Raw genomic sequence first — 26,111 nt, forward strand, 5'->3', positions numbered from 1 at the left:
TGAACCGACTCTTGCTGTGTTGATGGACTCCCTTTGTTTTTCTCATGATTTTGATGGAACTCATTTTATTATATGGCAGATGAAGGAATTTGGAGTTCAAGACTCTTGGAATCAGTTCCTTAAAATTAGTTATCAGAGTCTTCCAATTGATTCTAATGTCCTTATTGACTTGAAGCAATATGGTTCTCGATTGGCCTTGCTTCCATTGTGTCTTAATGGGAATGATGATACATTGATATTGGCATGGAGTATTGATAGCCAAACACTTCTATATAATTTGAGAGATAACAGAGTAGAGATAAATATAACTGACATTAGCATTGAAATTGAGTGGCTTCTTGCCAAGGATTACATTGACAGCTTGGTTTTGAATAGACCACAGTATTTCAACTATTTACTTGTTTGATTTTATGTTAATTCATTATGTTACTTTAAAGTTCTTGTCATTTCACAATAATTTTATTGGCTTTGGTCTAATTCTTGGTCGAAACCGGGTTATTGTTTTTTTAGAGTAACTTGTAGTCTATTATTTTATATGCTTCTGTCTGTTTATGTTCTTTGAGGACAAGGTTCGACGAAGTCGTGAAATTCCAAAGCGATTTCTTAAAAGACTTGCTGTGTTTCACATTTCAATGCCCTTCTTGGGATTGTGATATGTTTGAGCTTGGCCTTATCTGTTAACACATTTTAGAGCCTGGCCTTATCTGTTATCACTATGTTTTTTTAATAGTATGTGTTTGTTTATAGATGGGGCCAATCTCAGAAAGTTTTGTACTCATAATATGTTTAAAGGCTTTAGTTGATATTTCAAGTAGCTCCTAGTACCTATCTCAAAAACAAACCAAATAAATTATCTTTTTGAGAAGTTGTTTGTGTATCATTGTCTTAACATATTGTAAGATTGGGATAACCATATTGTAACATATTGTGCATCAGTAAAATTCATTTGTGTTATTGTTATCACTATCAAAACTTTTTTGTATCACCATGTTTCTCAATTTCAGTCATCCTATTTCTCCATATGCATTGACATTTGACACTAAGTGGCACCGTATATGAAAATCTATGATGAAATATGATAGAAAACAATTGTATTGACTAGAATTGATGAGCTCTGAAGCTCTTACAATGCTGGAAATATGAAAATGCAGAAAAAAAAATAAACCAGAGTTCTAAGAACTCCTAAACCAGAGCAGAATTGCTCCTAACCAGAAAAAGAATTCCCCTAATTGTTTCTTAGAATATTTTCTGAATATCTTTCCTTCTTCCTATTCCCTCTTTCTTATAACATAAAATAAATGACATTATTAATTAGCTTTTATTCCTTTCATTCATCCTTCTTGAAACTGGATGTGTTTCCCACTTCCCCTTTTTAATGGAATATCAGTAGAATAAAAGACATTCTTACTAGCTTTTATTCTCTCCATCAATCATTCTAGAAACTGAATGTGTGTGAAGTGTGTGACTTGGTTGAGTGGGCCCCACTCTTTAGGCCTCATTCCTCTTAATTTGCAGTGTTCTATCATTGCCATCCGCTTCAAAATGAGCCTTGTCCTCAAGGCTAACATTAAGACATTGATTCTATAGCAGACTTCCAGGTTCCCAGCTGATGGTTTCCTTATTCCCTTCCCATGTTATAATTTTTCTTGGCTTTAGTATATTTGTGGTAACAACATTAAGTTATTTTTCTTGATTGATTCTCCAATTCTCCGGATTTTGAAACTGTAGCTTCACAGTTTTCCCCTTCCAGTCCAAGCAAATTGCTATTTCTTCCCAATCAAATAACACCTTGCCTAACTTATGCAGCCAAGCCACTCCCAAAATCATGTCCTCACCTTGTAATTCCATTATGTAAGCTTCAACAGTGGTCTGAAACCTTCCAATTTGAATGTCAAACTTCCCACACTTCTCTGTTATGGCCACGCGGGAACCGTTTCCAAATTTTGCATTCGTAACTGGGATTTGTTCTACTGGAAGCTGCAAAACTGCAACCATTTGAGGAGTCACAAAATTGTGAGTAGCACCAGTGTCCACCATCATCGTGACCGGTATTCCCTTCACGGTACCTTCCAAACGTAGGGGAAAAGGGAACCAATTTTGAGATTTGCCTTCGTCTTCTATTCTGAAGAGCACTGCAGAGTTGCATCTTACTGCAACGTCTTCCTCCCATTCCTTCAATTCAATAGCTAGGACTTCACCGGCCTCGTCCGTCACTTCATCATCTCCTAGAATTACCAAACGCAACTGTTTTCCAGCACACTGATGAAGAGGATGGAACCTTTCCCAACATCGAAAACAGATGCCTCGCGCCTTACGATCCATTAATTCAAAATATGGAAGATGCTTAGTTCCCTGATTGCGATTTTCGTGGTTCCCCCGTCGCTCCTCATTGCCATTTGTTCGTGTTTGGTACCGATTAAGGTTGCCTTATAGCATGCTTAATTCTAGGTTAGGATTTGACCCAGTTAGAGTATTTCTGGATTGGGTTCCCCCAAGACTTGCATTTCCCTTGTTTGGGCCTGAAAAAAAACCCAGTCCAGACCCATTTCTATTAGTAAGCCCATTACTTCCTTCTCTTCCCCCTTTCTTGTTCTGCGAACCCATTTCTATTAGTAAGCCCATTACTTCCTTCTCTTCCCCCTTTCTTGTTCTGCGAACGAGCTCCGCTTCCTCTGTAATTCAACACGCCCCGTAATTCTGTTTCAACATCACGAATGGATTATCGCTCTTTCTTCCTCCATATCTCTCAATCAGCGCTTCCTTCAACTTCAACCATGTGAGATCATCATCCGTTTCACATAGAAGATTAAACCAATGAATGGTTGCTCCCTCCATGCTAATTTTCGCCAAACGAACCTTCACTTCTTCAGATATTCCATGTACCTCAAAATATGTCTCTGCTCGCATGATCCACTCCACTGGATCGTCACCATCAATTGACGGCAGCTCCACCTTCTTCCCTGCCATCTTGTATTCCGTAATTGGCTCCTCGGTCTCTGTTATTTGCGACATCCCAGGTGTACGCCGATTCAACAATTTTGCAAACTCTGTCAAAATGGCATGACGAAATTCATCAAAGGTTTGACACATTGAACCTTCCATCTCAGCCATTCTTATCTCCAAAGCCTCAACCTTGTCAGACATTTTCGGTGGCATTCAGTTTCGCTAGCTTCTATCTCTATCCGGCAGGTCGGACCAATGATAGAAAACATAATTTTATTAACTAGAATTGATGAGCTCTGAAGCTCTTACAATGCTGGAAATATGAAAGTGCAGAAAAAGAAATAAACCAGAGTTCTAAGAACTCCTAAATCAGAGCAGAATTGCTCCTAACAAGAGAAAGAATTCCCCTAATTGTTTCTTAGAATATTTTCTGAATATCTTTCCTTCTTCCTATTCTCTCCTTCTTATAACATAAAATAAATGACATTATTAATTAGCTTTTATTCCTTTCATTCATCCTTCTTGAAACTGTGTTTCTCACTTCCCCTCTTTAATGGAATATCAGTAGAATAAAAGACATTCTTACTAGCTTTTATTCCCTCCATTAATCATTCTAAAAACTGAATGTATGTGAAGTGTGTGACTTGGTTGAGTGAGCCCTATTCTTTGGGCCTCATTCCTCTTAATTTGCAGTGTTCTATCAAAATGTGTCTGCATACAAGGAGTTTTGAAAGCATTTTCTTAATGCTACTCCTGTATTATATCACTGAGTTTTCCATATAGGTATCTGTTAAGTTTACTTATTGTTAGTGAATTTGTGTTTGATTTTAGATTTCATAAATTGTAATGGACATATGATAGATATTCCGATCGCAGTGATGACAGATAGCGCCTACAACCGTGTTTGAGCATCAGTTTTAATTACTTGTCTACTTAGCTTCTATGCTAAAATGTATTTTGTAGTATAAGAACACATTCATCTCATGTTTACTTTTTTTCATGTACCTTATAGTTGTTTGGAAATTTGTGTTTTGAATTCTTTCTGACAATAGTATTTATTTTATTTCATTTGCAGGCTCAGGGAATAACTATTTTCGCTTTCAATCGTTTCTTCGTTAATTAAAGCCTCCGTAGCTCTATGAACAAACGTTATTTCCGAGATTGAAAACATTTTGCACTAAAAACTTTTATGGATTTATCTTGGTAGCCTATAATTAAGACTTATTATGAATAATATTTAATATAGCCAAATATATTAGTAAACATTTGATCAAGTAATTCTGACTGCTGAACTTTGTCTGGTGTGAAATCTCATGTTTTTATACTCTGAAGTGTGGAAATTTTTTCATGCCAACTTTGACAATCTTTGCCATGATCTTGGCAACCTGGAAGGTGCATCATTTGATGGAAACCCGTTGCAATTTCCTAATTATGTCGTTTTGCCAGCATTGTATATACAATCCATGTTGTCAGTGGATCTATCAATTTCATAATCTCACCGTGGTCACATGTTGGAGAGGCAAAAAAATTTCATAGTTTAAAAGACTTATAAAATGAAAGTTCCTGAAACCAGAAAGCCTTTAAAATTTTTTGGGCTTAGAATGTCTAGTTTTTCAAAAAAGTTTCAAAATTTTTTTCCGATATAAAAATATTTATAATAATTCAAAAAAAAAATTGATTTAAAAAAAAAAAAATTCTTTTGATTTTGTTCATAAAAAAATATTTTAGATTTTTTTGAAAAAATTTTACGATATTTTTTTGAGAAAAATAAATTTCAAAAAAAATATTTCAATTAACAAAACATTGAGCCTACGAGTCTCTTCATTTAAACCCACAACAATAATGAGATAATATGTCAGGACTTTATAAAATTTATTTTAGTAGGTGCTTAATATTAAGGGTTTTGTCACGACCCGCAAACTAAACGTTGTAACCGGCGCACAAGCTGTACTCTTAGTCTGACAAGCCAACTAACTAATGTTCTCAATAACTCAATCATAATTTAAAGAGCATAATATAAATATGGCTTAATTGTAGTTTTGGTCCCCTATTTTAGCTGAATCGCGAAAGTAGTCCCCCCATTTTATTTCTCCTCAGTTTTGGTCCCTCAAACATAATTTTGGTCCAAAACTTAATGAAATTTTTTTTTCATTTATTTAAGTCACACCATGCCTCAATATCTCACTTGCATCAATTGTACTTGAAATATATGATCTTAAATGGTATAGTACGGCTTTAAAAAAAAAATGAAATTTCATCAAATTTTGGACCAAAATTTTGTTTGGGGGACTAAAACTAGAGAGAAACAAAATGGGAGGACTACTTTCGCGATTCAGCTAAAATAGGGGGACTAAAACTGCAATTAAGTCTATAAATATTTAAAAGATTTCTCAAAAGATTTTCTAAACTCAAAATAGCTACAAAATATATCACGACTCAACAGATTTTACAAAAAGGGCCATCGATCAAAGAGACCTACAATAAAAATATGAACGAGAATTGAATATACTAGCAGCTTGCTACTTAGCTGCCTGTGAATCTAAAAAAAATTAACAACATGAAGGGGTAAGTCACAAAGACTTAGTGATGAGACAACAACCACCACCAACTAGAAGAGAAACACACAAAAAATACAAATAATTATTTTACAATCTTGTGGCAATTATATTAAACAATACTGCCAAAAATATAGATAATTCTAAGTAAAGTATACACATGATAAAATCATTAAACTAGTAATTTAACCGTTCAGGTAGAAATGTTTAAAATACAATTTATATAAAAGTGAAATCACAATGAGCAACAACAAAAATCATACGAAATCAAACAAGTAAAAATATAAATTCTTGAGAGTCAAGAAGCGGCTTCATTTCATTGATAACCTTTTTCTTCATAAGAGTGACATTTCCCTTAGAGGTGGCTCCATCTAACGAATAGTTTTCTCCTCTCAATCCTGCAACGCATCATCACACATCAATTAGGAAGCTTAAATCTCGTTGATAACCATCTCCTCCTACAGATGACAACACTCATTGGGGCGACTTCGTCTAACGAATAACTCTCCCTAATCAAAACGATGCAACTAGGTGCACCTACCGCCGTTAACAATTTCATAATTATAACAATGATTTCCAAAACACATATTTAAGAATAATCTCTCATTTCATCGTAAGTCATGGAAAACATATTCAACTATACATCAATTCGGTATTTAAATGTTTTATAACTCATAATTAAATCAAACTACAAACATATTATATAACAAAGACCATGAAAATAAATAAAGAATAAAATCGAGAAAAATTCAAAGGTTGTCTTTTCTAATTTTTTTTAAATAAATACATTAACATAGAAAACGAGTAAAATAATAATTATAGCATAATAAAAATATGACAAAGATCATCGTCTACTCACAACTATGGAGAATCACCTAAATTTGTTCTCCAACAACTCTCAGAGTAACCGACAAGATCTCAGCTGAAAAATCTGAGTATCAAAATATTCTCAAGACTTTCGAAAACATTATTCTAGAGTTTAGCTAACTCTAGGAAATCATTAAAATCCTTTAAATCTACTTTAAACACAAAAATAAGATGTTTAAGCAAACTACATTTTTTCTTCTAGAGATTCATACTAACATTAGAGTTGTGTATTTACCTCAAAGAGTATCAATAAACACCTTTCAAGAAATGGTACCTTTCTCCTTCTTTAGAGCACAAACCCTAACCCAAAAATTCTACCCAAGAACATGTGAAAATATGAGAAAATATACTTAGGGAATGTATATTCTTCCTATGAGTTTATGGATACTAATTTGTGACTTTATGTTAAGAGAAGAAGAAGAAAAGAAAAGAAAAGAAAAATGGAGGTGGGGGTAGGGAAGTTGTCCGTGAGAGAGACAAAGAAGAAAGAGGAAAAGTGAAGTGTAAAAAATGAAGTGGGGTTGGAGTTGTTTGGTTTGGTTTTAATTATTTATTTATTTGTATTTATTATCAATAATAATAATAATTGAAACAATGCGTTTCAATATCTCTTCTTTATGAAAATTCGTTCTCGAATTTATTTGATTTTTTTCCTATTGTTGACCTTGAGTTTCAAATAAGTGTGGGTACTTTCCACTGACGACTTCTTCGAGTTCCCAAGTTGCTTCTTCACCAGATGAACCACGCCAAAGAACTTTTATTAAAACAATATCCTTCGAGCGCAAATGTCTCACTTAGTGATCTAATATAGCTATCAGATACTCAACGTATGATAGACTCTCATCTAACTACATATCTTCATGATCAACCACATGAGAAAGGTCATGAAGATACTTTCAAAGCATCAAAATATGAAAGACTGGATGAACTCCTGAGAGATCCAGTGGAAGTGCCAAGCGATACGCTACCGATTTGAACCTTTCTAAAATTTCAAAAGGTCCAATGAACCTTGAACATAGTTTCCCCTTTTTACGAAACGACAAAACTCCTTTCATTGGTGAAACACGTAGAAATACATGTTCTCTGAGTTGTAACTAATCGATCTTGATTCAACTTAACTTTTTTAATGGCATCTTGAACCAACTCTGGACCGACTAGTTTAGTTTTTCTAATTTCAAATAATCATATTGGAGGCCTACGCCGTTTTCTGTACAAGACCTCAAACGGAGCCATCAGAAAACTAGATTATAACTATTATTATATGCAAATTCCAAGAAGGGAAAATTTTGATCCCAACTACCTCCAAGATCTAGAACACAAGCACGAAGCATGTCTTCTAAGATTCGTATAGTTCTTTCGGATTGTCCATCTGTTTGAGGATGAAAAGTCACGTTAAGCTTCAAAAGAGTTCTTAATGAAGTTTGAAACGACTTCCAAAATTGAGCAGTAAATTAGGCCATATGATCTGAAATAATAGACATCGGTATACCATGCAAAGAGGCAATTTCATCTAAATAAAGTTTAGCATATTGAGATGCAGTATAAGTAGTCTTCACAGGCAAGAAATGTGCATATTTGGTCAACCGATCTATAATCACCCACATTGAGTTATAAACTTTTTGGGTTCGTGGTAGTGTTGTGAAAAAATCCATAGTGATGTCTTCCCACTTCTATTTAGGTATTTCAACAGGTTGAAGTAACCGCACAAACTTTTTGTGTTCAGTCTTTACTTGTTGACACACTAAGCACGTAGAGACAAAATCTGCTACGTCTCTCTTCATCCCTTCCCACAAATACAATTATCTCAAGTCTTGATACATCTTATTAAAACCTGGGTGAATAGTATAAGAAGAATGGAGACTTCAACCTCACCACACTATCAGAATTCATCTTATTGGAACACACAATGGAGACTTCAACCTCACCACACTATCATAATCAACTGAAAAGTCTGAAATTTTACCATTCTGAACATTATTTACCATATTCACCAAGTATGAGTCTTGACCTTGAGCTTCTTTGATATCATCAACAATGGTTGAGCGAATTTGTACATGGTCTAAAAATAACCTTGAATGATCAAGTAAAAATTGAATTCCACTTTCAACAATTTCTTGAAATTCTTTAACTGTTGGTCTCTTTACTTTTGTTATATGTGGTATAAGATTTTGCAATCATAATATTTCAAGAGTTCCATCCATATTTTTTGTCTTAAATTTAAATTTCGTTGTTGAAAGATATACTTAAGACTTTTATTGTCGGTATAAATCTCACAAGTTTCACAATATAGATAGTGTCTTCGAATCTTAAGAGTGAAAATTATTTTAGCCATTTCCAAATCATGTATGGGATAGTTTACCTCGTGCCTCTTGAGTTGTCTAGATGCATATGCAATAATCTTACATTGTTGCTTAAGTACACAACTGATACCAACACTAGAAGCATCACAATAAACTGCATAACTTTCACCACCTAAGGATAATGTCAAAGTAGGTGCTGACGTCAAGTACTCCTTTAATTTTTGAAAGCTTTCCTCACATGCATCAGTCCATTGAAACTCAACTTTTTTTTTGGCTCAACCTAGTCAATGAAGATGCAATTTTAGAGAAATCTTTCACAAAACATCGATAATAGTCAGCTAAACCAAGAAAACTCTGAATCTCCTTTACTGTGGTAGGTCTGGGCCAATTCTGCACTACTTCCACCTTACTTGTGGATAATCACTTATTCCATTCTTAGACACAACATGACCTCAAAATGCCACACTATCCAGCCAAAATTGACATTTAGAAAATTCAGCATATAATTGTTTATCTCTTAAGGTTTGCAAAACCAACGTTAGTTGTCACTTGTGTTCTTTACTCTTGGAATAAACAAGGATATCATCAATAAACAAAATTAGGTGGAAATCCAGGAAATTTTTCAGGAAAATCATCTAGAAATTCACATGTTATTTGAATTTTTTCCAATTTCTCCTCGGCCACTTGTGTATCCCTTACCAAGGCTAAGTATGTTTGACAACCTTTTCACATTAACTTGCTAGCTCTCAAGGGTGATATTTGGTTATGTGGTACCCCACAACGTTCTCCTTAAAACGAGAAGATTGATTTCCACTGTATCTCAAATTTCACCACTTTTTTATGACAATCCAAAGTGGCATGATGAAAATCCAACCAATCCATACCTAAAAATCACATCAAAATCTATCAAGTCAATAACTACTAAATCTACTGGAAACACCTTACCCTCAATAGCTATATCACAAGAACGATACACTGACTTAGCAAGCAAATTTCCTCCAACAAGTGTATCCACAACTAAAGCCTCTTCTATAGAAGATGAACATTTACCAAATCGAGTTGCAAACCACGAGGATACAAAAGAATGTGTAGCTCCAGGATCAAACAAAACATGAGCATGTTTAGAACAAATAGAAAGTATACTTGTAACTATTGCATTGAATGTCTCAACATCCCGACGAGTTAAAGCAAACACTCGAGCCTTACTTCTTCCTGCTAGTGTTTGACCTCTACCACCAAATCCTCTACCTACCTACTGAGATGTCTCTGAACCTCTGACAGAAGAATTCCCATTTTGTCACATGGATGCAGAATGAGCTTGAGAAGATGCCAAAGTTGTTGCTGTTGATGCATAATTAGAGGATGGATGTGTTGTGTCTATACTTTAATCCCTCGTGATGAGATCTACTTAGCCATATTTATAGCACCCCTGACCATATCTAGAACAATTTCTAAAGTGAAACCTACCATAAATAGAACAACGTGTAGCTGAAACACTGGAATGTCTCTCAGAGCAAATGGATTGTGACGCTGCTCCAGAATATGATCTACGACTTTGCACTGTCCCAGAAGACTGCCCTATATGACCACCTCTTTGAGAAATGAGTCTTTGTTGCCCTTGATAACCAAACATAGATCCACCACTGCGATTTAAATAGTTATTGTAGGATCATTCAACCCTTTGTTTCTTCTGTGAATCTTATCAAGTACCTTATTTTTCCTTCTATCATTGCTATATTTGAAGTGTCAAACCCAAAACCTCAGCAAAAGTAGAACAATTCGACCCAACCACATAACTAAATAAGTAATCCCTCAATCCTCTGATGAACCTCTTCACACACATTTCTTCAGTGATAGGGTAAGGAACGTGTCTAGAGACTTGTGTAAAACAAGCATTATACTTTGAAATTGTCATACACTTTGTTTGCTCCAATCGCTCAAACTCATGAGCTAATCCATCTATAACACTCCCTGGAAGAAAACGAGTCAGGAGCAATTGAGAGAACTTTCTCCATGCTAACGGAGGTGACCCCACTTGTCTACCACGTGACACTATATCAAATCAATCACGTGCCACCGTTATTAGCTGAAATGATGTCAATTTTGCTGCTCTTACCTCAGAACAACCCAATGCTCTCCAAAGCCGCTCTAGACTATCAATGAATTGTTGTGGGTCCTCAGTCGCGCTAAACCCATAAAAGTAAGGAGGTTTAAACTTCATGAAGTTTGATAAAGTAACCTCAATCCCCCTTGTTGCAGTAGTCATTTGTTGCTCAACTTGTCTAACCTCTTGTTAACCATTGAGATTTTCATATCTTTGATTACCCTCATGTTGTTGTCAGACGACAACCCTAACAAGTTGTTATACAACCTGTTGTAATCCATACAAACCAGCATCAAACTCTTCCATCACTGGATTTCCGCACCTCCTCCTATGCACCTCAACATCAACATACAACCCATCTCCACCAACATTAGCTCTGCGCCGATTTTGAGCTCGGACTGAAACACAACCTCGTTGACGAGCGCATTGGGCTTGGACAATTGACTCATCAACAATTTCCCTTATAGTAGGATTCCTAGTCTTGGGTGGCATTATCACGTAGTCAAAGAACATTGATCAAAAGTTGAACAAGACGACAAGAAAATATGGAAAGATATTGATGATGAATTTAAACACTGATTTAGACAACAAATGAGACTGTCATAAAGTGTAATAACCCATTGCAAGTAAGTTATGCTCGGGTACACAATTTAATGACAATAATCTATTATCACGATATGCTTGCAGCTATTAGGACCTACAACCGAGCTCTGATACAAACTTTGTCACAATCCACAAACTAAACGCTTTGGTTGGCGCACAAGCTGTACTCCTTGTCTGACAAGCCTATCAGCTAACTAACAATTAAGTAATTAACTAGTTTGAAATAACCATTTCAAAAAAATTATATAATTTTTCTCAAAATTTCGATAGAGTATCTTCTGTAATTTTAATGTTCCCAATTTATAAAATTCCTATTTAAATTTATAACTCCGTCATAATTCAAAGAGCATACTCTAAATATTTAATACATTACACAAAAGACTTTCTTGACTCAAAATAACTATAAAATACATCACAACTCCACATACTTTAAAAAAAATATCCTCGATCAAAGAGACCTACAAAAAAAGTATGCTCGAGGTTTGAATATACTAACAGTTTGCTAGTCCGTTGTCTGTGAATCTAAATAAAAATAAACAACATGAAGGGGTAAATCACAACGACTTAGTGAGGAGACACCAATCACCATCAACTAGAAGGGAAAAATAAAAAAGGCACAAATATTTATTTTACAATCTTGTGGCAATTATATTAAACAATATTGCCAAAAATATAGATAAATCTCAAATCTTTAAACTTGTAATTTAGCTGTTAAGGTAGAAATATTTAAAATTCAATTTATAGAAAAGTGAAATCACAATGAGCAACAACAAAAGTCGTAGAAAATCAAACAGGTAAAAATATAAATTCTTGAGAGCTAAGAGGCGACTTTATCTCATTGATATCCCTTTCCTCCTAAGGATGGCCTTTCCCTTAGGGGTGACTCCATCTAATAGATAGCCCCCTCCTCTCAATCCCGTAATGCATCAACACACATCAATTAGGGAGCTTACATCTCGTTGATAACCCTCTCCTCCTATAGATGAAATCTTTCGTAGGGGCGACTCTTTCTAAAAGGTAACTCTCCCTAATCAAAATAATGTAACTAGGTGCACCTACCGCTGTTAATGATTTCATAATTATAACAACAATTTCCAAAACACATATTTAAGAATAATATCTTATTTCACCGTAACTCATGGAAAACATATTCAATTGTACATCAATTCGATATTTAAATGTTTTATAACTCATAATTAAATCAAACTACAAACATATTATATAATATAGACCATGAAAATAAATAAAGAATGAAATCGAGAAAAAATCAATGGTTGTGTTTCCCAAATTTTATTAAATAAATACTTTAACATAGAAAATGAGTAAAATAATAATTATAACATAATAAAAACATGACAATGATCGTCGTCTACTCACAACTAAGGAGAATCGCTTAAGCTTGTTCTCTAACAACTCTCAGAGTAGTTGGCAGGACATCAGCTGATAATTCTAAGAATCAAAATATTCTTAAGACTTTAGAAAAATTATTCTAGAGTTTAGCTAACTCTAAGAAACCATAAAAATCATTTAAATCTACTTTAAACATAAAAATAACATATTTAAACAAACTATATTTTTTCTAGAGATTCATACTAACATTAGTGTTGTGTATTTACCTCAAAGAGTATCAATAAACATCTTTCTATAAATGGGTACTTTTCCCATTGCTTAGAGCACAAACCCTAACCCGAAAGTTCTACCCAAGAACTTGTGAAAATATGAGAATGCTTGTTTAAGGAGTGTATACTCTTGAGAAAGAGAAAAAAAGGAAAAGTAAAGTGAAAAAAAAATTAAGTGGGTTGCAGTTGTTTGATTTGGTTTTAATTATATTATTATTATTATTATTATTATTATTATTAATTGCACTCGTTCATATATATATATATATATATATATATATATATATATATATATATATAAAATAATAATAATTATATAATATAAAATTAAAAAATATTAAAATATCATATTTTTTATGGATCAAAGATTAAAATTTATAATATATAAAATATATATTGAATATGTACAAGGATATAAAATTTAAAAATAAAAATAATTGATTTTATTAACGGATGAATATGGAGTGAATATCAACACATTTAAACTTGTTGATGTCTTCGAGTTTTATTTTTTAGCAAACCTACACCTGTACTTGAATTCGATCAAAACGAGTTTTCTTACTCAAGTTAAAATATGTACAAGTTGTATTATCATCTCTATCTATGAAGTTTGTTTGTATTTACAACTTACAAATTACAAACTATGCTTTTGCTTTAGATATGTGATTTTTACTTCTAATTAGGAATGTTTCATGGAATGAGGGCTATATTACATTTTTCAGCAATTATGTGTTTATTAGTGGCTTAGCCGCTCCTCACTTCCTTGCTATTCATCTTCTTATTTTTGGGGTTAGGTGCTCTACAATTTGGGATTGACAAATATGACATTACTATAATCATTTTGTCAAATAGTAAGACTATAATATAACACAATTTAAATAAATTGATATTGTTTTGTGATATACTATTTAATACATAGTGATATCAAATAAATTGTTATTATTGTAGCATAACACGAACACAAATTGTTATTTTTCGTCATCTACAGGCGATATTGATTACAATATCTACACTATGCTTATCTTAACTCATGGTTTAGAGCACAAAAAATTACAAATAATAACAAGATCCAAAAAGTTAATACTCTCTCTGTTTCAAAGTATAAATAAAAATAGATTAAAGAAAATTGATATATTTAGTTCAAAATTTAAAATAAATACATCAAACTTTCTTTAATTCAATTTTATTTAAAATTAGGATCCTACTATAGCATACTCTACTACACTAACTGTAGCATCATGGGTTAATGGCAAATGGGTAATCTTAACTCAAATTTTGGACTATATAGTAAACATAACGTAGCATGACAGTCTACCTCCAAAACGCTATTACAATATAGTACTACAAGCACTACATTAGGGAAACAATACAAGAAATTTACACTTTACACATAAAAAAAGAATAGAAAAATACACAATTAAATACATATTAATAAGAGCTAAAATAACAATGCCATGGGGCCACCAAAGTAGAGGTTTTGGTACACAAAAGTTATATTTTTTTTATTAAACTGAAAGTTACATTCAACATACTAGTTACATACACATTCATAAACAACTCACAAGGTAGGTAATTAAAATTATGCTTGAAATAAATTTTTATATTAATTTTACATGTTTGTTTCTCGATTATTTTCAATTTTTTGTCTTTACTTTTTCGATTCTCGTGAGAAAACAAAATCTTTATTCTAACACCCAACTTTTATTTGATTATTTTTGAATCCTATTTGATAGATTTTAAATGTTAAAGACATTAGCAATATAGAATAATGAGAAGTCTCTTATTTTTATTTTTCCTTATAGTTAATCGATTAAGTTACTTTTATTTATTGTTTAATTAATTTGAATAATCAATAAAATTTTGTATGCATAAGTTTACTTTAAGTTTTTTTTTTTAAATTTCCCTGTTAATTGATTAAATTAAGTTAAATTGTGAACAAAACTTTTAGCATTATGGAGCTTTGTTTTGGACCTAAATCCTAGTCCTTGCAATTTTTTTTTTTCAAATTATGTCCATACAATTTTAAATTCCTTCATTTTTTTTTCTTCAGGCTTTGAAGGTATTTATCCTTCACTTTTGATTCCTATAACCTATAAGGACATAATCTTGAAAACAAATGTATTGGCTAAAATCATACTAAACCCATAATTTTTTAGACCAAAAATATTTATTACAATAATTTAAAATATATTTTTTTTTATAAAACATAAATTCGAATCTTTTACTGAAATAAATATCATATTTTTAGTCTGACGCGTCTCAATTAAATTATCTATGATGGTATCTTTATCAAAATGCACCTTCACTTATCTCAACAAAACAACAACACCTCCATCACCCTTGCCCAACGACGACACTTACTTCCACAAAAACGGACCAAAAATCATTGGTTCCTACAACGGTGTACTCTGCTTGCTCCGTTTTGTCCGAAAAATTTAGAAAAATGTTGCTTTTATTTATTGAACCCAGCAACTAGAACATTATCTATCAAAATAGTGTTTCCGCTTTGTGAAAAATTAATTATCATGAATTTCTTCATTATGGAATTCCTTTTGCTTTATCTTCGGGTTTCCTTGTAATAAATACATGCATAGTACCTACATCTTTAATTTCATATGAAAATGTGTTTTACAAATGCAATGATGGTATGACTATTGACTAATTAATAAATTGGTGTTTTTGAGTTTCGGAAACTGTTTCAAAATTAGTTTATGTCACCGAATATATTACTGAGTTGAGTAGTACTGTCCAAATTGTGAAATACAGACTATCAAATTCAGTGTATCGGAGTTCCACTAGACGTAGAAAATCGTTCTAGAATTACACTCTCAATATGACGATTAAAGTCACTTGCAATATGGTACTATGACCGCTCATAAATAAAAAAGACTCGCAATATGGTATTATAACCCCTCATAAATCAAAAGGACTCACAATATGATAATATGATCACTCATAAATCAAAAGGACTACGACACAAAAAACCGCTCTAAAAGACTACGACACACAAACTGCTACAAAAGACTACGACACAAAAATAGTTTATAGTGGTATTAGGACCAGCAAAAAATCGATGAGATTACGACATAAAAATCGCTCTGAAAGGATAGTGATATTAAGACCACTCAAAAATCGACAAAACTACGCATAAAACCCCTTTAAAAGGATAGTGGTATTGGAATCACTCAAAAATCGACGAAATTACGACATAACAATCGCTCTAAAAATTGATAGGACTACAATACAAAATCACTCTAAAATATCGAAGGGACTACAATACAAAACAACTCTAAAATATTGAAGGGACTATGACATAACAACCGCTCTAAATATCGAATGGATTACAACATAACAACCGCTCAAAAAATCAAAGGGACAACAGTACAACATCGCTCATAAATATCGAAGGGAAGAAAGGGGAGGAGAGACTCAAAAATAAGTTGAGCAGAATAGAAAAGGGAGAAAAGATAAAGTTGGAAAAGACATTTAACTTTTGTGTACTTTTCACAAGAGTTTGAAACTCATTAGATAGTGATGGAAGCAAACTCACATATATTTTTTATCTAATGTGAAATTTTAGTATTTATAGAGTTGAAAACTACTTATGAGAATTTTTGAATATGAAACTTCAATGATTTTTAAATTAACACATTAACATACTCTAATTTCTAACACAAATAATTACTTTTCCAGAGCATGTCTCAATAGGAGGTCACCCTATTCTATCATAGTGGTGTTTTACTATTAAAAAAAACAACAATGCTTTGTTTGGTTTCAATTTGGAGAAGTCTACATAGAGTTTTTTGTTTCCCCTGATACCAAGTTTTGGTTCTGGCGTTATCTACTATCATATATTATTATAAATTTTGTTGTTTTTAACTTTTCTTTTTGAAAATTTTAAAGAAAAACTATGAATCACTACGCGAAAAAACGCATTTTACAGCGCTTTTTTTAAGCCATTTACAGCGCTTTTTCAAAAAAAATAAGCGCTGTGGAAACGAGCGCTGTAAATGATACAACAGCGCTTTTAAAAAAGCGCAATAAAACATGTAAATACAACGCGCGCTTGTTATGCACATTTTACAGTGCTTCTTCACAAAAAGCGCTGTAATATGCACCCCATTATATGAGTTATGGGTGTGCATATTACAGCGCTTTCTCAAACAAGCGCTGTAATATGCCCAACCATAATTTCATATATGGGTGGGCATATATATTACAGCGCTTTCTCACAAAAGCGCTGTAATATGCCCACCCATAATTTCATATATGGGGGTGCATATTACAGCGCTTTCTCAAAAAAGCGCTGTAAAATGCCCACCCATAATTTCATATTATGGGTCTGCATTTTACAGCGCTTTTCTTGTTGTAATTAATTAAATGTATTGGTAATTAATCTAGTTTAAAATTTTCATTGAAGGTTTTTGTACGAGAAGGTCGTGTGCACGAGGAAACTGTCAAATAAATACTCATTCTTGTCTCCGCATAAGATGTCGATGTTCAAACTCGATCCAGACAATGTAAAACACTACATTGTAGATATGTTTTTAAGAAATAAAGAAAGTGATAAATTGTTCTTGGCACCATATAATTCAGGGTACGTAATTTTATCTTTTTTAATTGATGAGAATTTAATTTATTAGTTGTCTATAAACAAAATTGCTTAACCAATTTTTTGTTGTTGTAGGGCACATTGGGTGCTATTTGCAATCAATGCGGTCTCTGAAGTGATATACTATTTGGATCCCGTGCACGGCGATTACACCAATCACCCCGGAATAAAGAATATGCTCGACACGTAAGTAATATTCATTTATTTCTTACATATATATATTTATATATATATATATATAAATATATATATGTAAGAAATAAATGAATATTACTTACGTGTCGAGCATATTCTTTATTCCGGGGTGATTGGTGTAATCGCCGTGCACGGGATCCAAATAGTATATCACTTCAGAGACCGCATTGATTGCAAATAGCACCCAATGTGCCCTACAACAACAAAAAATTGGTTAAGCAATTTTGTTTATAGACAACTAATAAATTAAATTCTCATCAATTAAAAAAGATAAAATTACGTACCCTGAATTATATGGTGCCAAGAACAATTTATCACTTTCTTTATTTCTTAAAAACATATCTACAATGTAGTGTTTTACATTGTCTGGATCGAGTTTGAACATCGACATCTTATGCGGAGACAAGAATGAGTATTTATTTGACAGTTTCCTCGTGCACACGACCTTCTCGTACAAAAACCTTCAATGAAAATTTTAAACTAGATTAATTACCAATACATTTAATTAATTACAAATAAATGCAATTAAAAGTATTTTTTACCTTATGTACAAGCTGATTACAGTAACACTCAGCTCCTTATGTTCGAGAAGATCGTACATTTGCTCCTTTTCGAGGTATTCAATATACTCATCTCCAAAGATGTCTTGATTCATTTGTACAATGGGCGAATCGTTGCTGCTGCCCATGTTCCTTTTTATTTGGATGTCAAGACACGCCCCGTATTTACCAAGGCGTGGCTGACTTTTATTAGGAGCAGCAGCAGCAGCGACCGATTTTCCCCGATCCAGATTTTTTGTTGCTGCAAGTTTTGCAGCTTTATTACCCTCCAGCCTTTGTAGTTTGGCAGCCCTATTAACCTCCAATTTTTGAGGTCTGCTGCCTTTTTTTGGCTGTAGGGGTGGTTTATTTATTTGGACCTACAAAAATGAGGTAAAATGTTAGTTTATTGAATCTGAAAAAATAAAAAACCTTAGGCAATAAATGTGACAAACCTTTTCGGGAGATGTAACTGATTTGTCCTTGGGAATCTTTTTTTCGAGGGCAACAAGGTGTGTGGGCCATGCCACGTAACTGCCAATAGCGTCGCTTAAGAACTTCATATCTCCATCGTTGTCCGGTATGGGCAACGGTGCAGTTGGTTCGAAAGCAACCGTAGGCGATACTTTGACATGGCCCGCGGGGATCGGAATATTGTGCAATACTTCTCCCGAAGTATTGTGCAATATTCCTTTTCCCACCTTCCGTTGAGTCGGCGAGGACAAGTATAGGACACATGTAGTGACACCCTACATCAATAGTTAAAACATAAGTACAGTTAATATATAAGTTTGTTTAATACATAAGTAATTACATAAGCAAGTAAGTAGTAAGTAATTAATTACCTCGGGAATACTCTTCAAACCGACGTTGCAACTCCCGGTTTCACTCTCCATTTGTATTTCAGGTTGGAGCTGAACCGGAAGTTGCTTGTCTTTATTCGTATTCACCAAGAGTGCCACTTGCTCCGATAAGATTCTGAGCTTCTCTAATACTTCCTCGTTGGAAGGTTTTTGGCGCTTCTCTTGAGGAAAAAAGCTTTTGGGAGTTACGCCAAATCCTTTCCCCCTCACTCGACCGGAATACTCAGGGACATTAAACACTTTCCCAAGAATGTCCCTGCACGTATCCTTGTTGCCCTCTTGAGTTTCAGAACTTTGTTCAATAGTTTCCTAAAATACATGTAACATTAAAAAGATAAGTTCAATAGCATTTTTAAAATACAATATTAAAAAATATTAAAGTGATAATATACTTACACAAAGTTCTACAACTTTCTTGACATTTTCATTATCAACCACTCCTTCTTTGTTAACACGCGCTTCCTTCCATAAGATATGACGACCCAAGGGTTGATCGGCTTGGGTGTCTTTTCTCTATTCGTTAAAATCATAAACAAAATAATACAAATTAGTTACACACTATAGTTTATAATACAAATTACAAGTGATGTTTAATTACTTACAATTTTTTGTTCAAGGCGTGCATATCCCATACGTGATTTCTTGTATGGGTGTTTTGGGTTGCTTGCCCGTTCGCGATTTGCCTTACTAATATTCTATATAAAAAAAAAATAGCAATTGTGTAAAAATTTAAAATACGCTACGAATATGAATAATAAAACACAAATGCTAATAAATTAATCACTTACGACAAACGCCGGGTCAGAACGTTTGGAAACAAATGCACTCCATTCATCCTTTGATATATAATGTTGATATATCTTTGGAGGTTCAGCATTTGTGTTTCCTTCTCTATCTTTTAGATAGAAATTTGAGAGATGGGATCTAAATCCACGATGGATTTTCCCAGCAACTCTCAAAACATATGACTTTCGTTCCTCATCAAGAACAAAAGTGGTCTGCAATGAAAACAATTATAAGTAATGTATTTTACAGAAAAAAAATTATAAATGACAAAAGAGTAGATCAAAATATTTACTTGAATGTCATTCCAGATGATATCTTTGGCATCCTTCAACGCCTTATCTCTCCAGTTGTCTATTGTTATTGGGACATTTTGACGAACAACAGCCCCAATGTAGCTTACAAACATGGAGCTGTTGGGGTCAACTGGCTGACCACTCTCGTTCCAGCCAACCTAATAAACTCATATAGTAAGTACATGCCCTAAACCCTAAAAAAAGATAAAAAAACACACAGCAAACAGAGTATATATAGTATACCTCAAATTTAATGCCACTGCTCCGTGCTTTAATCACCCTTTGCATGATAGTTGCACCACGTTTGACTTCTTTTTCGTAAGTCTTAGAGGTGCCAACTTCTTCATTTTGAACTTCTAAATCTTTGTTTGTATCCATTTAACTACAACAAGTTCAACATGCACTTTAGTATAACATCAACAAGCTCAACATGGATCATGCATTATTATAAACAAACTCAACATGTATCAGTATATCTTAAAAAAGCTCAACATGCATTCTAATGATTACAAAAATTTAATAACATCAATACCTGAATAATGATGGTTCGAAGAAAGACGAAATGCAAAGAAAAGAGGGTTTGCAGAAAGTTCACAGAAATATGGTTCACAGAAATACGGTTTGAAGAAATACGTAATGAGGGTTACGTATTTCAATGAAAATATATTGTGTGAAATGGGAGAGATGATCTTGGATGGAAATAAGGTTCGAAATGAAGGAGATGATCGTGGAAATAAGGTTCGTAAAGGACGGGATGATAGGGTTTGCAAAAGAAGAGAAGAAATGAAGGTTGAGATGAAGGTTACGTAATGAAGAGGAAACTGAAGAGGTAACTGTTATATATACGTAACACTTTTACAGCGCTTTTTATAAGCCTTTTACAGCGCTTATTTTGTAAAGCGCTCTAAAAGGCTTCTTTAGTTAAATTTTTAAAAGGCTCTTTTACAGCGCTTTTTTCAAATAAGCGCTGTAAAAGACCTCCGTGTGTTATTATGTTATTTGAATGCCTTTTACAGCGCTTTTTTCAAATAAGCGCTGTAAAAGACCTCCGTGTGTTATTATGTTATTTGAATGCCTTTTACAGCGCTTTTTTCAAATAAGCGCTGTAAAAGACCTCCGTGTGTTATTATGTTATATGAATGCCTTTTACAGCGCTTTCACACATAAGCGCTCTAAAAGGCTTCTTTAGTTAAATTTTTAAAAGGCTCTTTTACAGCGCTTTTTTCAAATAAGCGCTGTAAAAGACCTCCGTGTGTTATTATGTTATATGAATGCCTTTTACAGCGCTTTCACACATAAGCGCTCTAAAAGGCTTCTTTAGTTAAATTTTTAAAAGGCTCTTTTACAGCGCTTTTTTCAAATAAGCGCTGTAAAAGACCTCCGTGTGTTATTATGTTATTTGAATGCCTTTTACAGCGCTTTTACACATAAGCGCTCTAAAATGTCTCTTTATGTTAATTTTAAGAGGCTCTTTTACAGCGCTTTTCCCAAATAAGCGCTGTAAAAGACCTCCGTGTGTTATTATGTTATATGAATGTTTTTTAAAGCCTTTTACAGCGCTTTTCCACATAAGCGCTCTAAAATGTCTCTTTATGTTAATTTTAAAAGGCTCTTTTACAGCGCTTTTTCCAAATAAGCGCTGTAAAAGGCCTTATTGTTTTTGTGTTTTGTTATGTTATGTTATTTTTTAAACAAGCTCAACATGCATGCAAAACCCACATAGTAGTAACTGGTCACCACAAAAATCCCTTCCTCTTCACCAAACTCTTCTCCTTTTATGCATCTTCTTCACAAACATCAAAGCTTACTCTTTCACAATTCAATCTCCACCTCAACACCCTTTTTATCTCTTTACATTCTCTTTCCTTCTTAAATCGAAACTTAATTGGTATTCAGGATCATTGCCATGTTGCGAAAAATGGGTTTGTGTCTGGTGTTTTTGGGGATTCCCATGATGCGTACAAGGTGTTTGAAGAAATGGGTTTGTGTCTGATGTTTTTTGGATTCCCATGATGCGTACAAGGTGTTTGAAGAAATGGGTTTGTGTCTGATGTTTTTTGGATTCCCATGATGCGTACAAGGTGTTTGAAGAAATTAGGTGTCTGATGAATATTATTTTTAAAGCTTTTTTACAGCGCTTTGTCAAATAAGCGCTGTAAAATGTCTTTTTTACTCACTTTCAAAAGAGTCGTTTACAGCGCTTTGTGTGAAAAGCGCTGTAAAAGGTATAAAACACTCATTATTTTATTTTTAAAAGGATCTTTTACAGCGCTTTTTAAGATAAGCGCTGTAAAATGTCTCTTTATTTTATTTTTGTGTTTGGTTTATTTGGGTTGGGATGACATTAAAAACATTTTTATCATTGTTTATTGGATTAAAAATATTGTTATCATTGTCTTTATCACAATACTTTAGGAGATGATGAATTATTAGAAATGAGTATTCTGAAGAATCTATATATATATATGCACTGAGCAAAAGAGAATCTCTCTATTCAGTTCAGTTCAGTTCATGTAAATTACTAATTTATATTCAGTTCAGTTCATGTAAATCAAGCTAAATATAAAACACTCATTGTTACATGAACTTGGTATAAAACACTCAAATCAAGCTAAATATAAGCAGAAAATAAATTAATCAGAAAATAAATTAATCAGAACTTAGTATAAAACACTCAATTCAGATTACATGCATATTTACAATAACACAGTTCAGATTACATGCATAGCTTATATAAAACAATTAAACATATATATACATTAAGATGCCCTTCTTCTTTTCCTGGTGACATTCACATTTGTTTGTCCATTTACAATACGAAACGATGGATTAATCCAAATTCCCTCATCATGATCATCTCTAAGATATAAACCATCATCAGTTGAATCAATTTCATGTGGTTGTTGTGATGTTGCAAATAAAAGATCATTACCAACATCTTCATCATTATTGTTATCATCACTTATTTTATTGGTCGATAGGACAACAGACCATTTATCATTAGAAGGATCAGTGACATAAAACACTTGTTGAGCTTGCGACGCTAAAATAAAAGGCTCGTCTTTGTATCCCACCCTATTAAAATCGACAAGCAAGAATCCTGACTCATCAATCCGAACGCCATTATTATTATCGACCCACTTGCAACCAAATATGGGAACACGAAACATTGTGTAGTCTAACTCCCATATGCGCTCGATAACCCCAAAATATGATAGATTTGCATATATTGGGTTTTTGTCTTTTGCACTTGAGACATGCATCGCTTCAGCTACGAGAGTGACTCCACTATTTTGCATAGTGGTCTGATCATCTTGTTCTTTGGTATAAAATGTGTAGCCGTTAATAACATAACCAGTGTAAGAAAAGACATGTAAGCTCGGACCATTTGCTAGCCACCTCAATCTATTTGAAATTGATCCGGGGTCTATATCAAATTTTGACATTATGTGATTTTTTAACCATGTTACAAAACTTCGATTGTGCTCTCGAGTTATCCAATTTTGATTCCTATTCATGTTCAAACGAGATAACTGATCAATGTGTATTGTAACATACGGTTGAACCTCATCATCATTGTGCAGAACATACAATTGTGCCTGCTCCCATTCTGTCCTTGATATAGTCAGTAGTCTCCTTCCAGTTATCCCTTCTCCTGATAGTCTTCCCGAATGACGAGACATGGGAAGCCCTATGGATTCAACATTGGACAGATATTCAGTACAAAATTCAGCAGCCTCTTCAACAATGTATCGTTCAGCAATACAACCTTCTGGTCGACTTCTACTTTTTACGTACCCTTTTAATATTTTCATATATCGTTCTATCGGATACATCCATCTCATATAAGCTGGCCCACAAAGTTGTGTCTCCTTAACCAGATGAACAGTAAGGTGAACCATTATATCAAAAAACGATGGTGGGAAATACATTTCAAGCTCACACAAAGTAACAACAATTTCCCTCTGCAATGTCGGTAATTTCTGAGGGTCGATCACTTTACTACAAATTTCCCTGAAGAAGAAACATAATCTAGTTAAGGCTAGTCGAACTTTTTCAGGTAAAATGGAACGTATACCTATTGGTAGCAAATGCTCCATTATAATATGACAATCATGGGTCTTCAAACCTTTTAACTTGAGGTCTTTCATACAAACCAAATTTTTAATGTTCGAAGAGTATCCTTCTGGAACTTTAACTTCGTGTAGAAATTTACATAAAACAATTTTTTCCTTTCTAGATAGAGTATGAGCGGCTGGAGGTAGATATGTGCGATTTCCTTTCTTTACTGGAGCCAGTTCATTTCTTATTCCCATATCGACCAAGTCCAATCTTGCATTGACGCCATCTTTAGACTTTCCTGGAACATTGAGTAACGTACCAATAACACTTTCAAATACATTTTTTTCAATATGCATCACATCGAGGAAATGTCTTACATACAATGACTTCCAATATGGCAATTCAAAGAAAATTGACTTTTTCTTCCACCCAGTTTTCACCAGCTCTCCCGCAAAAGGTTTGCCAAATTTATTGGTCAAACCTTGTACTTTTTCAAGTATTTGATATCCAGTCGGTGCTAAAGGAGCTTTACCTTCCTCTGATTTTCCATTGAATGCATTTCTCCACCCACGATACTGATGACTATAAGGTAAAAATCTACGATGTCCAAGAAACACATTCTTCTTACAATGTTTCAACCGCATCCAATTTGTACTCTCTTCACATATAGGACATGCACACTGACCTTTAATGCTATATCCTGATAAATTACCATATGCTGGAAAATCATTAATTATGCCGAACAACATAACCCTTAAATTGAAACATTCTTTCTTATACCCATCATAAACTTCCACACCTGTCTCCCACATACTTTTTAAATTTTCGATTAGAGGAGTCAAGTATACGTCGATATCATTCCCCGGTTGTTTGGGTCCAGAAATTAACAGAGACAACATCATAAACTTACGCTTCATACATAACCATGGAGGTAGGTTATATATTACCAAAATCACAGGCCACGTGCTATGTGAGATGCTTTGAAGACCATGTGGATTCATTCCATCAGTAGAAAGTGCAAGTCTTAGATTTCTTGACTCTATCCCGAATTCAGGATACTCGTGATCAATTTTTGCCCATTGTGGGGAATCTGCAGGGTGTCGAAACATTCCATCTCTAATTCTTTCATCTGCATGCCATGTCAAGTGTTTTGAATCTTCTTCACTGCGATACATGCGCCTAAATCTTGGTATTATAGGAAAATACCACACGACTTTTGCTGGAGTAGATTCTTTCTTCTTATATCGAGAGACATTGCATTTCGGACACGCCTTAAGTAGTTCATATTCGTTTCGAAATAAAATGCAATCGTTAGGACACGCATGAATCCTTTCGTAACTCATTCCAATAGAACACAAAATCCGTTTAGCCTCGTAGGTTCGACTGGGAAGTTCATTATCATCTGGCAACATATCTTTTATGAGTGTTAATAATTCCGTAAAGCTTTTATCAGACCATCCATTACTCGCTTTTAAGTTGTACAACTTTAATATCGCTGACAGTCTTGTGAATTTAGTACAACCATTATATAATTCTTTCTCTGCATCACTCAACAAACTTTCAAACATTTTAGGACAATCTCGAAGATCTTCTTCAACTGCTTTTGCAATCTCATCAACTCGGTCCGGCTCATATGTATCTGTATCGAAATCAGTTGAAGCATATGTAGAACTATTCTCAAAATTAATGTTTCCTTTTTTTTTCTCACCATGTCTTATCCAACATGTGTAGCTTTGATCAATTCCATTACATACTAGATGTCCTTCTAAT

At 33.7% G+C, this 26,111-nt stretch overlaps 3 protein-coding genes across 3 annotated transcripts in view; 1 reads left to right on the forward strand and 2 right to left on the reverse strand.

The window, feature by feature from the left end:
- LOC101497690 (F-box/kelch-repeat protein At3g23880-like) overlaps positions 1–406 on the forward strand; it is a 1,671-nt gene extending 1,265 nt beyond the window's left edge. Inside the window, exon 2 of the mRNA XM_073366444.1 lies at positions 80–406. Coding sequence (XP_073222545.1) covers positions 80–406 — 327 coding nt within the window. The remainder of the gene's footprint in view (positions 1–79) is intronic.
- A 1,274-nt stretch (positions 407–1,680) lies between these two features.
- LOC140919797 (uncharacterized) lies at positions 1,681–2,322 on the reverse strand. The gene has a single exon (XM_073366445.1). The coding sequence runs from the start codon at positions 2,320–2,322 to the stop codon at positions 1,681–1,683; it is 642 nt and encodes a 213-aa protein (XP_073222546.1).
- A 10,443-nt stretch (positions 2,323–12,765) lies between these two features.
- On the reverse strand, positions 12,766–19,889 carry LOC140919798 (uncharacterized). The gene is made up of 4 exons (XM_073366446.1): positions 19,803–19,889; positions 19,597–19,713; positions 19,194–19,509; positions 12,766–12,821 (listed from the first exon to the last, which is right to left on the reverse strand). Exons 1-4 carry the CDS (start codon positions 19,830–19,832, stop codon positions 12,766–12,768), a joined length of 519 nt encoding a protein of 172 aa, XP_073222547.1. The 5' UTR covers positions 19,833–19,889.
- Positions 19,890–26,111: the final 6,222 nt, after the last annotated feature.

The sequence above is a fragment of the Cicer arietinum genome, chromosome 3, assembly GCF_000331145.2.
Source record: "Cicer arietinum cultivar CDC Frontier isolate Library 1 chromosome 3, Cicar.CDCFrontier_v2.0, whole genome shotgun sequence".
NCBI lineage: Eukaryota > Viridiplantae > Streptophyta > Magnoliopsida > Fabales > Fabaceae > Cicer > Cicer arietinum.